Here is a 15747-nt window from a genome sequence, read left to right as displayed (position 1 = left end):
AATAAAGAAAACTTCTCTTAACAAATAGGCATTCTAATTTCTGAGGTGGAAAAGCTAGGTTGTGCCTAGCTATATATAATCCTAAAAATTATTTTAGCTGCACAGTTGCAGGGAAAATAATCTTTGAGGTTTCTCTTATATCATGTTTATACAGTGAGGGTATGACTGAAGATGGGTGTGAGGAAAAATTGCTCTTGGCACTGTTAAAACACTTTAGTTTCTTGTATTTCTGAGATTTTAAGATCTTCTAGCTAGCAAGTCTTTGTGAAGGTGTCACATTACCATAAAATCATTTGCCTGCCTTTGCTGCAAGAGCAATCCAATGTTTTAGCTGGATTGATGTAAGTGTTGTGATATTAATGGGATGAGTTAATTGTTTTTGCTTATTTGTATGGTTAAATAAAAGCAGACTTAGTGTACAAATCTGTTGTCTTCATTTTCAACATTAGAATTAATAGATTGTGATTATTTTTAACGACTACAGCCAATGTGATTTTCTACTGCAGGCAGGCACCTTTGAATTTGAGGTAGCAGTGGTTCTAGAGGCTGCTCAAGGATTAGAGGTGGGATTACATGATTGCATCTGCAGCCAGGTCATATGCTGGGCATGTTTACAAGGCTATAATTGATACCTACTAAACAATAGGTATGTGTGGGATGGGATGTTAAAAAACACGTTTTTGCATAGTTAATCCTTTGTGTGAAGCAACTCAGTTTGAATTTTTATATTTTATCTTAAATGCCATGGTTCTGTACAAGCTGATTTACAAAAATGTTGCTCTTCAACAGCTTTTCTATTTGCAGTCACTGTAGGAAGTACCACGATAATTATACACCTGAACATCTACTTGAGTACTGAAATACAGAAGTGGAATTAGAATGTGATGATGCAGTAATGGCTGAAATCATATTTTATTTGTTAAAATGACAGTAGCAGCTAAAGTCCCAAATATACTAATACTCAGTCTAATAAAGTGCTTTCTAAATATGTTGTCTGAGCTAATTAGTCTCTTGTCTTCTCATGTGTTACTGTTGGCAAGCAGTATATGGACAGTATCCTGGCCTTTGGAAATGTTTAACCGTGTGTCAGCAGAGATGTAGGGACTGTAATCATTCCGGTGATAAAGAGCTGCTGCCTGTAATCAGTTGGTCTGCCACATTGTTCAGAAAGAGTTTTTGTAGAGGATAGTGTTAGTATTGCTTGGATGGTGAGCAAGTGATGGGGAGTTTGAAGTGTGGTTTCAGTTTTGACCTGGTATCTGGTGGTAGCGTTGGGGCTCAGCTGACAGGCAGCTTTCTTGCAGTGCCACAGCATGGTCTTTGTCTAACTCCAGTATTGACAGCACTTGGTAAATCCCCATCCTGATTTACTGCTGTTTATACAAGAACAGCTTTTGCTTTTGTTACAAATCTGCTTCAGGTGAAGGTGTTCTCTTGTTACAGCTTTAACAGATCGGATGACTGGCATGTGCTGAAAAGAGGGAGGCGGTGTGGTCTTCTTGGTCCTGTATCCTTTTCCTCTTTTTACCTTTTCATCTTCCTTTACACAGTGGTGTGATGTTCAGTGGGTATGCATTCTGCAGAAAAAGCTTGTTAAACTAATAAGAAGTGTTTGGTTTTTAAATTGTTTTAGCAGGTCGAGTTAGTACAGTTGAGTTGACTGAGGTGAGAAGAAAGATGGAGAAAGCTGTTCAGTTTTATGTGAGTTGTAACTACCAAGGAGATTGTGAAGGTGGCGAAGGGTGTGGAGGAGCAACTGAGGGCACTGGGCTTGCTTAGCCTGGAGGAGACACCTCTCTGCAGTCACAACTTCCTCATGAGGGGAACAGGAGGGGCAGGCACTGATCTCTGCTCTGTGACCAGTGACAGGACCCAAGGGAATGGCCTGAAACTGTGTCAGGGAGGTTTAGGGTGGGTATCAGGAAAAGATTCTTCACCCAGAGGGTGGTTGGCCACTGGAACAAGAAAGTGGTCACAGCGCCAAGCCTGACAGAGCTCAAGAAGTGTTTGGACAGTGCTCTCAGGCACAATATGATTCTTGGGGCTGTCCTGTACAGGGCAAGGAGCTGGACTTTGATATTTCTTGTGGGTAGCTTCTGACCCCAGTATATTTATGATTCTGTAAGCTGATTTTTATTTTTGTGTTCTGCCTCTTATTTTTTTCTTCATACACTTCAATGCCCAACTATTGTTATAAAACTCTTAACAATTAAATTTAAATTATTAAGCCTAAGAAACTGTCTTCCATGTAGCCTGTTTTCTGGAAATTCACTCAATAATTACTTAATTGTTCCATATATGGTAATTATATAAGTGCACATCAGTACATAATATATACATTTTCAGACAGTATTGATTGACATAATTAGTATTTATTGACATAATTTAGTTTCAGTTGGATCTTTGTCCTGGTGATTTAAGTGTCTTTATTTAAATTGATTTACTGCTTCAAAAATGACAGTAGCAGAATAGATTTCCTTCTCTATATATTTGAACAGATCTTGGGGAGGATCAAGATTGTAGTAGTTCTACTTTTTTATTTACTCTTTCAGGAAAGAGGCATCAGTTGATTGATGGAACTGTTGGTTGTTTTCTTAACTCATAATATACACAAATGCCTTAAGGAAAAGATTAAATGTAAAGATACTGTTTTCATGTACATATCATTTGGGCATTTAAAAGGTGTGAAAGGCAAATTATTGTATTTCTTTAGGACTTGAGTCATGGTTTGCTTAATCCCTGAGATTCACTGAGTGGCTCCTGAAGTCAGCTCTGTGTGTTAACACAGCGGGACCAATTCTGTGACAGTATGCTGTGGTTTTGCCATTAGAACTGCCATGTATTTAGCACTCTTAATTTATTCCATCTTCTTGAAATACTTTTCATCTAGAGTTTGAGTACTCTCAACTCCTTCCTGAAAGCTACAGATGTTTCATACTGTTTTCATTTTGGGTTGGTGTTTGGTGCATTGAACTTTCAGTAATTACAAGGCTGGTCATGTAAGGCTCAGTGTGTCCCTTAGCCTGTGAATGCTGTGGAAGAAAGTCTTTGAAGGATTGCTTTCCTAGCGTGTTGTGGCTCAGCAGGAGTTCTTGTCTAAGCATCTCAGCTGTGTAGTCTTTGCTGTAAGCCCTTGGCTCACTGAATAACTTGGTTCTCTGCCTGCCATGTGCTGTGCAGCAACATGGGAAGTGGCTATTGTGTTCCAGCCAGTTTGTTCCTGCTTAGAGTGGAAAATGTGCAGTCAGTTGTACTCAGGTCAAGTAAAATAAGCTGAACAAAATGCTAGATAATGGGTAGGACAAAAGGCTGGGCTTGTACATAATGACAATGGTAAATTTTGTGGTATTGGCTAGGGGGAAAAAAACCCCAAGAAACTTACGCAGTAGCTTAGCAATGTAATCCAAGGACTTCAGAATGACTGTGTGTTTGTTCATGCTTCCCAACAGTTATTTTGGGTTTCTCGTAGGCTTTTTAAGGCTATTTGTGTAAGTGTAAAGGCTGGAAGCTTCAACTCCTCAAAATAAAAATGAAACTTTGTTATCCATTGTGTTTAGAAGTTTGATAAAATTCGTAGTTGGCCAGTAACTGCCAATTATTTTGCGTTATACCTCTATTCACCACACATATTTGGGAAATGTTAGAAGACAAAAAGTTAATTTCTGTTATTTTAAAACTGTAGTAGGAAAACACTGAATGTATTGATGACGGATTTTCAGTCTGCATCTTACATTTTTACAGCCACCCATGTTACATTCAAACTTTTATTTTAAGAGAGAAATGATGCAGAGGCTCTTGCCCGTGCAAATGAAATTTTTATAATTATTAACTTCTGTTTCAGATGCCATCATTTGTTATTCCTCAGAAGTTTTAACCGCAATTTATTATGGTAGGGTACTCCTTCATTACTGCATTTCAGCCTTTGCCTCCTGGGATAAGGAGAGCTGTCTAGAAACACATAGAGCTTGATTGCTGTCAGGTTTTCTTTGAGTATTCTTGTGATGCTCTGCCTTTCAGAGTATAATGTTTGTTCGTCATTTACAGAAAAAAGTTAGGTTTATAAAAGATCCCGTATTGTGAGTGTAGACAGGAATTTTCTGCTGGAAGCTGCATTTCCTTTTAAAAATAGTGTTACTGCAGTGGACAGAAATGATTTGTGATGTACAATATAAGTTTATTGTCATATTTCCTAGGTCACAGCAAGATAACTTGCATATCTCACTGTTCTTTAGACTTGTCTCATTTATCTTGAAAAAGTGTGTGACGTGGCAGATGTGATACTGAGTACTGGAATATATGAGATGGGACAGAGAGGGACCCTTCCTGTGAGCAAAGGTGGTGTTCAGTGAATGCTGAGGGCAGCTGAGAGCTGTCCGCATGCAGAGCCACGCATCGTGGACTGGACTTGACTCCTGCTTTTTTTACCCCTAAAACTTTAAGCTAAGTGGGTTTTTTTTTTACCTTAAACCTGACATTTACTTTTCTTTGTAGATACATATTCTTTTATCTTGCCTATGAAAATAAACTTTCAGAGGAAACTGTTGGAATTTTAGTGCCTAGAGGTACGTGTGCCAGGCTTTTGCTGGTCTGTTTTGCTGCTGGAGGCTGCTGCTGGAAGTTGAACTAACAAATGAAAAGCTGACTGAACACCTGTGCCATGTGCCACCCACAGTTGCACTGAGGTCAAGATAAGCATGATTTAAACTTGGGACTTTGGGTAGCAATATATTATTAAACACCAGCTCTGCTGGTATCTGATTTTCATTTCCTTTTTGAACACAGCAGTGCATTCTCCGCAGTTACAAATTCCACTGCACAGTACTGTTGGAAAGGCTTTTGAAGCTTAGCAGTGATAGATGTGTAACAGGCTGTGCCATGCAGCACTTCATGCAAAGTTTTTGTGAATCTTTGCTTGGACATCAGCTGCTTTTCGGTTACTGCTGTGATTGTGAGCCACAAGCACAAAAAGCGTTGGTTGACTCAGACCGTATTTGCCTTCCAGTAGTCCTTGGGTATTGAAGCTCAGATAGAATATTTTTGCTGTTGAATACAAGAATTTTGAAATGGAAGGAGGTTTAGGGGATTTTGTTTGGTTTGGTTTTTGTCACTCATTATGTTAGTATGAATGTAACAGGTACTTCACAATAATCTTCTGTAGTTGCTTATCTAATCCTGGAAAGGGCTCTTTAAATTCTATGTAATTCTTGTTCAGTTTCCCAAAAATTGCTTCCAACTTCTTGGGTTTGTAGTGACGTAAAGACAAAAGAGTTTGAACCCTGTTAATAGAACAGTATTTTTTTGATAGCTATGCTACTTAGTTTTCTAGCCTATTATTTCTAGCATGTTGTAAATAAAACATCTGTACTTGATGATAACTTCATTCTTCTCTGCAGACTGTTCATAATTTTACTAGGAGTATGTAACAGTTCTATTTTATGCAAGTCACAATAATTAAAGTTACACACAGTGCCACAGTGGGACTGAATATAGACCTGAGCTAGCACATTCCAGTGCAATGCCATATAGGCATACCTGTGGTATTTTAAGTGTTTTAACATTACTATTTGAGACATGATTATTCCCATCCTTATGTTTAATCTGTTGTCTCTCTTGGTAGTTAAAAAGCATTACAGTAGTTTTTCTACACAAGCAGTTTGGGAAGGACAAAAAGTTGTGATGGCCTAAAATATTGTGTTTTCTTTCTTACAGAAAATGCCAGAAGCCTCAGAAGACCACAATCATTGGAAGGCCTGTTGACTTCTGTTCTCTGGTAATCTGGAACATCATCCATCTGGCATGGCGCAGGGCAGCCAACAGCTTGATGTGCAGGTACTCCATGATCTCCGGCAGCGTTTCCCTGAGATACCTGAAGGGGTGGTATCTCAGTGCATGCTTCAGGTATGGTGAAGAGTCTGTGTATTTTATTTTGGCATGATCTATGAGTTCAGTATGAACCTTATATACCCTTCCTAGTAGTACATGTGGAGCATAGATTTTCATTCTCCTGGTTTTATTTTAAAAAGTTGGAAGACTCCAGTACTTGCATTTCTGTCTTGTCTTTTAGGTACAAAAATTCTGTCATTCTTCACTTAGGTTCGTGGAGGTTATTTTGCACTGATGTTTTTTCATTGTCTGTGTGACCTGTGACTGTATGCATATGGATAATAAAGTGGCTAATGGAATGTTAATTGGTGATGGCTACATAAATAACATACATATACTGGAGGAGGTTTTAGTAAACAGTTACTCATCCTTCCAAGATAAGGAGCTGGACTTAGGTAGCAATCTGGCAGTTTTCCCTCTTCATGGTATCTTTTTCTCATGGCTCTCCAGAGGTTTAGTTGTACTTCTCTCTTTCTAGGTCAGGTGGTGGCTCTTCTTTCTGTACTCATTTTCCTTTCCATTTCATCCTTCCACCTTCATCTCAAATCAGAAGTTGGAAGTGATAATAAGTTACCACATGTAATAAGTAGTGGTCTTCTGGGAATACCCTCAGTTAATGGGAGGAATCAGGAATGGAATAGAAACATGCAAGATCTGGTTTGGCCTTGTATGGCCATGGCTGAGGTTGGAAAGCTGTACTTGCATCCTGCCTGTCCCTAGCAGATGAGTGGGTTTACTTAGAATAGAGGTTGTAATTTTTGCATTGTCTTCTAAATCATACAAATAAAAGTTAATTGCTTTCAGACAAATGAAAGCAGGGAAAGTCCTTCAATTTAAAGCTTTAGTTATCCTGATAGTCATATCTTCTGTACTGTTAAGTACACAAACCTTTTGATGAACTGTGTTTGTCATAGACATTTTTAAACTGATAAAATTAAAGAACCCATAATCCTGCAGAAGCATATGTTGTTCTGTCTATTATATGGCATTCTGGATAGCTAGTTAACTTTGCACGTACTTATGTTTTTAAGTATAGATTTTGTCTCCAAACTAACTTTATATTTTAAAGATGTGTGTGCTGATTTCCAGTAACCATTTGCAATAAATACTCTAGATTTAAATAGAGTTTTAGTTTGGAGTTTTAGGCCAGTCAAAAATTGAGGGTCCTTTGAAATGACAAATATATTCCATACCCTGATAAAATCAGATCAGAGCCTGTCCTGTATACGCTCTCTTTACCTGCACCCTGACCAAGTGACCTAAGGAAACTGAAGGCTCTGTTCATGAAGATCTGTTTAGATGGCAAGTGGCTGATGGTAGTGGTTCACATTTTTGAGACTGCTGTCTTGGCATTGTGGTGCTGGTTGTTATTACAAGGTCTGATTCCCACATATTTTGGTCTTAAATTTTTAGTGATATGTCTGGACATTCCCAGTGATCACTGATGTCTGGAAGGAGAGCTCAGCACAAAGGGAGGTTGTCAGGGAGAAGTGTCTGTAGAGTGAGAGCTCCTATTTAAGTGCCGCACTCTTCTGTCCTGTTTAGTAGTAACTCTACATATGAGAAAATACAGAATATGTGAGTTCATCTCAGAGTGAAATCATATGAAATTATGGGAGAATCACCTTCACTCTGATATTAAGACTGACTAGGTATAGTCCATGAGAAAAGAAATGTAACATGATTTTTCAGCCAGTGGCTGTTGAAAATTGTATTGCAAGGCCATATGTGTATATATGTAATATATGCATACAAATTTATATAGATAGTGATAGTGTTTTAAATAGAAGTGCAGCCATTATTAATGTCCATTCCTTAGAATGGTAATTTTAGCACGCTGAGGAAGGCAGGGGTGTGTGTGCATATATAAATATGTACACACTTGCCGTGGAAGGCGGTGCTCTCTGTCACAGAGGGTACCAGTCTTGGGTCATGTTTAACAAAGTTAGGGTGCTGAGGGCCATATTTAGTTGAACTTAAAGTGAAATTTGTTTTCTTTAGCTACTCAGCTGATGGAGGCTGTTACATGATAAAGTGGGGAGAAAAATAAATCCACCATCTGGAACGCTTTCTAGTGATTTTACTCATTTGGAAAAGCTATCATTTGTGTTGTTCTTTTAACAGACTACATTAAGCTAAAATTAGTGGAGAGGGGCAAGAAGGGAAAAGGAATTCCCCATTATATTTCTCATTTGATTCATAATTTATTGTCTGTATTGTTTCAACTGCCAGCACCACAGAACAAATCAAACATTTAAAAGGGTTATTTGGTTTCTCACTGATCTATGAATAAACGTTTTTTAGCCTTAAGCTTGAAATTCTTAAAAGTGGTTTAAATTTGGTTGGAATTGCAGTGTTCTTTATGGAATCCCCAGGACTTCTTCAAGCAATACTTTGACTTCATTGTTAAGGTATTAAATACTGTTCTACCAATAAAAGCTGGTTTAAAATATTGAGTTTTTAAACTTCTGGGTTAAGAGAAATAGTCAGGTAAACAGTAAACTGAAAGTGAAAGCAGTAAATACTCAGATAAACATTGAAATGTTATCTGCATTTTTGTTTTGCTTTTTCAGAGTTTGCAATTTTGATCTAGTTTAATTTGATTTGTGTTGTAGAAGTAATTAATTGTACAGACTTGTTCCGTGAAGAACATGCATAGAGCTGTAACCATTGCTTTCCCGAAACTGGATGTGGGGGTTTTTTTTGATATGTCATAGTGTAACTAGTATTACCAGAGCATTTTGCCAGATGCAATGTGATCTATGTGTTACTTGCATACCATCTTTATTTCACAATACCTGTGTATGAAACGTTACCCCTAGCTGTGTCCAGGCTAGGCCTGGTTGTGGCCTCAGCTGAATGTTGAACACAGAGTGCTGGCTCTTTCCTGTGCTCTGTGACAGTAATGGTGCCTGTTCTTGCTCCTAGAACAACAACAACCTCGATGCCTGTTGTCGAGCCCTCGCACAGGAGAGCAGCAAGTATTTGTACATGGAGTACCACAGCCCTGATGACACCAGAATGAATAGAAATAGCCTTTTGCACATTAATCTGGGTATTCATCCTCATACCAGCTATCACGCGGGGGATGGAGCTCAACTTAATGGTGGTCGTACACTGGTACACAGCTCAAGCGATGGACACATTGACCCGCAGCGCACGGCAGGTAAACAGCTCATTTGCTTAGTTCAAGAACCACATTCTGCTCCCGCCGTTGTGGCAGCTTCTCCTAGTTACAATCCATTTTTCGTGAATGACCAGAATAGAAATGCAGCTACTCCTCCTCCACAGCCACCTCCACAGCCATCTTCCATACAACCAGGAATGAACACGTCTGCTATGCAAGGCCCTCCCACGTATATGCACATACCTCGGTACAGTACAAATCCCATTACTGTTACAGTATCACAAAACCTCCCCTCTGGACAGAGTGTACCCAGAGCTCTACAAATTCTTCCACAGATTCCAAGCAATCTTTATGGGACTCCTGGCTCTATTTATATTAGACAAACATCTCAAAGTTCTTCAGGACGACAGACTCCTCAGAATACACAGTGGCATTCATCGCCACAGGGCCCAGTTCCACATTATACTCCTCGTCCTCTACCTGTATATCCACATCAACAGAACTACCAACCCTCTCAGTATTCTCCAAAACAACCCCAGATCCCTCAGTCGGCTTTTCGATCACCACCGGCGTCCCAGTGTCCCTCTCCCTTCGGCTCTCCTCAACACCAAGTTCAACCTCCTCAGCTGAGTCACCAGAGTTCACATGTTTTCATGCCTCCTAGTCCTTCTACTGTCCCACCCCATCCATATCAGCAAGCATCCCAGACTTTTCAAAAGCAAGGTGGTCACTCTGTATCGTACCTTCCTCCTTTTGCTGGACCTAGTTTATCCAAAGGTTCCATGAATAAAATAGAAATTACAGTTGAGCCACCGCAAAGACCTGGGACTGCAATGAACAGAAGCCCTTCACCTATAAGTAATCAACCATCTCAACGAAACCAGCACCCGCTGTATGCAGCCACTACTCCTCCTTCAAGCTCTCCATCCAGAGGTATGTCGGGACAACCCAAACCTCCATTTAGTGTTAATCCAGTATATATTACCTACACTCAGCCAGCTGGACCTGCAGGTGCACCAACACAGTCTCCTCGGGTAATGGTATCTCAGCCAAACCCAACCATTTTTAAAATCACAGTAGGTCGAGCACCGACTGAGAATCTTTTAAATTTAGTGGACCAAGAAGAGCGTTCTGCAGCACCAGAACCTATTCAGCCTATTTCTGTAATCCCAGGATCTGGAGGAGAAAAAGGAAGCCATAAGTATCAGAGAAGTTCTAGTTCTGGATCAGACGACTATGCTTACACTCAAGGTAAATGTTTCACCCTGCAAATAGTGGTGTTGTAAAATGCATTTTCAGTTTGGTTTTGCTGCTTAGTGAGAATTTTTGAACCTGTACAGAGAAAAATAGAAACTGTCAAAAATCAGACTGTTTTTGCTGATATTTTTTTTTTAATACTACCAAATTTCAGTCTAATACATAAAGAATTTCTAAGGGTCTTAATGTTGCTGTACTTTTCATGTTAGGGGGCTTTCTTAAAACACTGCAATTAACAAAGATACGTAGTTTGTTCATGTACTGTGTGTCAATTTTGTCAATTCTGCATTGAAGAACTGGGTCATAAATCTACATGTGAATTTTTACAATGTTTTTCAAGTGTTTTAGAACACCTGAAATGTTTCTGCATTTGGTTTAGATTGAAGAATATTAAGTGAAAGAGAAGAGAGAGATAAGAATGCAGCTAAAAAAACTTTGTCAATAAAGGTAATAAAACAATTATTTTGAAGAACTTAAATCAAAAGTTCACTTCTTCCACTCTGAGTTTTCAAAGAGGAAGAGGAGATTAGCAGACAAATTTTAGGATGTGTGTTCTGCTGCACAGGGATGAAACATAGTTTTAATTTATTGAATTTCAAATTCTGTAAATGAAGAATTTGGTAATTCAGTAAAGAAAAAAAAATGTGGAGTTAATCCTGAGATGAAAACTACTTTTCTTGGAGTAATCTGCTGTGTAGATTTGAAGCATTTAAAATTGAGCAAGTGAATCAATCTGCAAGCATTCAAACCAGTCATTTGGGTAATGACAGAATGATAACCTGCAACAGGTATTTTCTGGATTTGTGTTTGGAAAGAGGAGTCTATTCCTCTGTTGTTCCTTCTAGCCTTTGTTTTACTTCAGAGAACTGAAGGGAGAGCTTATAGTGCTGCTCTGTAGTTCTTGATTTCTTATTTCACTTATACTGCCTTTTGAGCTCTTCTAACTCCTCAACAAAGCTGTTTTGTACCTCGTAGACCCAATTAGAAATTCTGTAGACCCAATTCTTCAGTAAGAATGAATGCCAGTAGGTCTGTAACTGAGACCTCGTGCTTTGTTTGGTAGTGTTACTATTACAGCTTCAGTAGAGGTTGTCATTTATGTGAGAAAGATACAAGTAGCTTCACATAGCTGTGAAAAATATGTTCTGAAATGTAAGACCTGGTTTTGCCTTTGTGCCTTCCACTAGATTTGTGTCTCTGAAAAGCAAAGCAAATAAAACTAATTAGTATATGCTTTTTGGGGTGATTACATTTGTGGCAATACCTACCAGAGCTTTTTTTTATTGCTGCACTCTGAACTCTTGATAGAAATAAATTGTAAAAGAATAAACATTTTATTCTTTACTACCACAAAGGAGAAAAGAGTGTATTTAACAGCTTAATTTAGGGAACAAGTTTGTTTAATTTTCGCTGGAATTTGAGCCATTGTAAAAAGTGTAACCAGAAATTCATTCTGGTTTCTGTACTTTGCTTCTTTGTAATATGAGTCATAGCTGATGAGTTGTACTAGAGTATAATGTGAAGCTCTGAAATGTAGTCACACCATGTTAAGTTGAAGGAATCACACAGAGACAGGGTTTGGTAACAATAGTGGAAAATCATTCTGATATCTGTACTTTTTTTCTTAATTCTGCTTGCATGACTTATGCTACTTGAAAAAGTAGAGAGCAGTTCTGTTCAGTAATTCTGGTGCCTGTAGTATAAAAACACCTGATGTTATTCTTGGCTAGGCTCTTTGGTGTTTATTTGTTGGCCATGAATTGGTGCATCCATACAAAATCCAAATTACAGTGCTACATTTTTGTGTGGAATGCTGATATCTGCTTCTGACAGGTTGGGGTGTTCTTTTGCAGTAAGTTGTCATGTTGTTACTTATTTTTCTAATTCTTTTTAGCTCATATGTTAATATTCTTGGATGTTATGTGCTTTGCCTTTGTTGGATGGGATGAAGAAAAGGGCAAGTTCTGGATGGGACTTCTCATGAATTAGCATTTTGCAGGTTCTACAGCGTCCTTGCCTTGAACAGTTTGCTGGAATATTGTTACATGAGCAGCATGTTTGTCTGAATACCCACATCAAATGTCTTCTTTTTCTCTGTCCTAGCAGACTTCAATCAGGTAAAACCAGCCTGATCAGAAAGGATTAAGCATCACACTGACTTGGCCAGCTTTGCATCGTGATGAAATACTGAGAAATACTCTTCTTTAGGAAACTGAATACTATCTTCTAGCTAGTCAGAATTCTTTTCTTAGGTTCTCTGGGACCCCAGCATCAGTTTGTGACTGAAAGTCATAAATTTCAGTACCATGATGAAAATGAGGGAGTGAATTAATGGCAGAGAGAGGTTGGAGAAATCGATCTGTCATAAAATTAAGATCTGAAACGCCTGAGCTGACTCAACTTTTTATTTTTTGGATTCTCTAGTTTATTTTGTTGAAGCTCTGTAGTTTTCCCTCTGAACCCTGAGGAACTTACAGTATTGAGGATTACAATATTTCCTGAAAAGCTAAAACTTCTTAAAAGTTATACCACAGTTTATAATAGCAGTGAAAAAAACAAATTTGGGACTGACATTTGGCTAATATCTCAGGGCTGGTGTGTCAGCTGCTGTTGAGCAGCACGTATGAAGTGTGTGTTACTGTCTGATCTTACCTCTGGTATTTTTTTTTGTCAGTAGAGTATTAGTATAACTAGGTTGCTGTTTCGTCCTGAGAAGCTGTCTCCTTGTACAGGTGCCTTTGTATTTTTGAGACGAGAAAGACCAAATGCAAAAAAAGAAGCTTTGACCAAAATGGTAATAACAACTTCAAGTTACTGTATGAAATGTGTTTTTATTCTGGAAGAACTTCTAAATTGTAGTTCATTTGGCATGAAAGCATCTTCACACTGATATTTGGCTGCATGTCTACGATCACCTTTTTTTTTCCAGAAGGGTCACTCATGAATCTTATGCATAAGTTAAGAATTCAGTGTTCAGATTTTTATGTGCTAGTAACTATTTTTTCTGTGTAAAACATTAGCCTTGCTGTTACATCAACGGGCAAGGATGGAGAGATTAGCAAAGGAACTGAAGCTTGAGAAAGAAGAGCTTGAACGCCTGAAGACTGAAGTCAATGGCATGGAGCATGATCTGATGCAGAGGCGGCTTCGGAGAGTCAGCTGTACAACTGCAATTCCCACAGTAAGCAATTTGTTAGTATTTTAATTCAACATACACATTTATTTTTTGTGTTTTGATGAAACTGCGGTACTGTTCAAAAATACTTATAAGTATAAAATCGTCAGTCTTTGGGGACGTTTTAAGTACTGGACTTGTCATAAGCTAATTCTTGTAGTTGATGAAATGGACAGGTATGCAGTTTTCGTGGTGTTCCCAGCAAAACTTCAGAAGGTTGTATGCATGTGCTTTTGTGAACCACAGAACTAATATACTTGGTTTCTTAACAACCAGTAAAGGTATGTCCAAGTCTATTCAGTAGGCCTTAGCTATATAGAGCTTGGTGTTCATGCAGGAAGGTTTAACTTCTGTTTTTAAAAAGCTGTTTTATTGTTTGAGTCATTGCTTCTCATAGACAGTATTTCTCTTTTGGTATGTGCAGGATGTGCCAAATAACTTTTCAGTGGCAGTGTTGCCTGAAATAGTTGGAATTCTCCTTTTTTCCTTGTTGATTTTTCTTATCTGTGTGACTTCCACCTGCAAGTAACTCTAGCCCAAACATGTGTGTGGTTCTGATAAGGGAATTCATCTGGCTGAAAAATACCTTCCACTGTATGTAGTTGTTAAGCAAATCAGCTCAGACTTACTGGCTGTATTGACACAATACTTCCAGGTGTAGGCTGGAAGGCACAGAAGGGCTGTTGGCTGCTTTGCTACTGTGGCTGTTCTGTGTCTCACCTGTTTCAGGGCAGCATTTGGCACAGATGTACCTGGGAGAAGTACAGAGGCACTGAGTGTGCCAGGATGAGGTTAGGAAAGCCAGAGACCAGCTGGAGGTGAATCTGGCACAGGATTTCAAAGACCAAAATAAAGGCTTCTGTTACTGCCTAGGTGACAGCAGGAGGACCAGTGAAAATTTGGGCTCAGCAAATTGGAGGGCATGGTTATGTAGGACATGGAAAAGGCTTGAGATACTGAATGAAGTTCTTGGTTCAATCTTTACAGTCCTTCAGGAATCCCAGGTCCCAGAGACCCTGGGAAAAGTGTGAAGCAAGGAAGGTACACCCTTAATGGAAGAGAATCAGGTCAGGGAATGCTTAGGCAAAGTAGTCATACACGAGGTCATAATCCTGGATGAGATGCACCTGTGAGTGCTGAGGGAGCTGGCAGGTGTCATTGCAAGGCCACTCCAAATAATCTTTGGTTCACTAATGGTGTGTGGGAAAGTTCCCAAAGGCTAGAGGAGAGCAAATATCACTGATGTCTGCAAGAAAGGGAGGACCCAGGGAACTACAGGCTGGTCAGCCTCACTTCGATCCTTGGGAAAGTGATTGAGCAGCTAATGCTGCTGACCATTTCCAGGCACATGAAGGACAAGAATGTGGTCAGCAGTAGTCACATAGATTCACCAAGGGGAAGCCAAGCTTAGCCAATCTGGTAAACTTCTAGGATACAAAGTCCTAGATGACCTCCAGAGGTTCCTTGTGACTTTGAATATTCTGTGATTTGTGACTGTGATGCTGAAATGTATCCTAGGATTAAATGTGTTAGTGATGGATGCTGCTAGCATTAAGACAGCTTTGCATTCCAGTAACTTAGGGATTTTAATGATATGCAAATATATGCACTTAAATAACTGATTCTGCTGTTAAGAATAATTGCAATCTTTCATCACTGAATGATTTAAATATACTGAGCTAAAAGGTTTGGCTTCTTGGAGATCCTTGGGTTGCTGCAAATGAACAAACTTTTGACCTCATTCAGTTATAAGCAAGTAATAGTTAATGTGGGCTGCAGTTTGTGTTCTATTTTTGATGATCTTGATGCAAACTCGGGTAGCAAGTAATCCATTTATACAGAATTTAGAAACATGTCTGGTTTTATAAACCTGAGCTCAGCTGTGTCGTCTTACTAATGAATTTTAATATTGAGTAACTTCTCTGTTTTCCTACTCACATACCAATAGAAGAATGATTTTGAGGGCAAGTGAGTTAGGGGTAGTAGGCCAGACAGTTGGACTTCTTTGAGTGTCTTATCTATTCTCAGTTTTTAGTAAAGCTGTTAACAAATACAATGTTAACAATATGTTAACAAATAACAAATTTGTTAAAAATATTAACAAATAACAATGTTATTTCTGTTTCAAATAAGATGCTGACTTTCCCACAATTACTATTTTGGGATATTTCTTTCTAGCCTGAGGAAATGACCAGATTGAGAAGCCTCAACAGACAACTCCAGATAAATGTTGACTGTACGCTGAAAGAAGTTGATCTCCTTCAATCTAGAGGTATTGAATTGATACTTTTTAAGAAACATCATT

The 15747-nt window shown here is 38.8% G+C and overlaps 1 protein-coding gene across 7 annotated transcripts in view; it reads left to right on the top strand.

The window, feature by feature from the left end:
* TAB3 (TGF-beta activated kinase 1 (MAP3K7) binding protein 3) overlaps positions 1-15747 on the top strand; it is a 43406-nt gene that overhangs the window by 19365 nt on the left and 8294 nt on the right. Inside the window, exons 2-7 of one of the 7 annotated variants that reach the window (XM_041472270.1) lie at positions 5710-5898; positions 8238-8294; positions 8812-9943; positions 10184-10261; positions 13288-13448; positions 15621-15714. In XM_041472270.1, the coding sequence (XP_041328204.1) occupies positions 5797-5898; positions 8238-8294; positions 8812-9943; positions 10184-10261; positions 13288-13448; positions 15621-15714 (1624 nt within the window). In that variant the 5' untranslated portion in view covers positions 5710-5796. Of the gene's footprint in view, positions 1-5709; positions 5899-8237; positions 8295-8811; positions 10262-13287; positions 13460-15620; positions 15715-15747 lie in introns of all 7 variants that reach the window. The other 6 variants (XM_041472269.1, XM_041472268.1, XR_005955515.1 and 3 more) reach the window with 6 other exon arrangements.

This window comes from Pyrgilauda ruficollis, unplaced genomic scaffold (genome assembly GCF_017590135.1).
Source record: "Pyrgilauda ruficollis isolate IOZ18807 unplaced genomic scaffold, ASM1759013v1 scaffold29, whole genome shotgun sequence".
Lineage (NCBI taxonomy): Eukaryota > Metazoa > Chordata > Aves > Passeriformes > Passeridae > Pyrgilauda > Pyrgilauda ruficollis.
The sequence above is the reverse complement of the archived record's forward strand: the minus strand, read 5'-3'. Positions and strand labels throughout refer to the sequence as shown.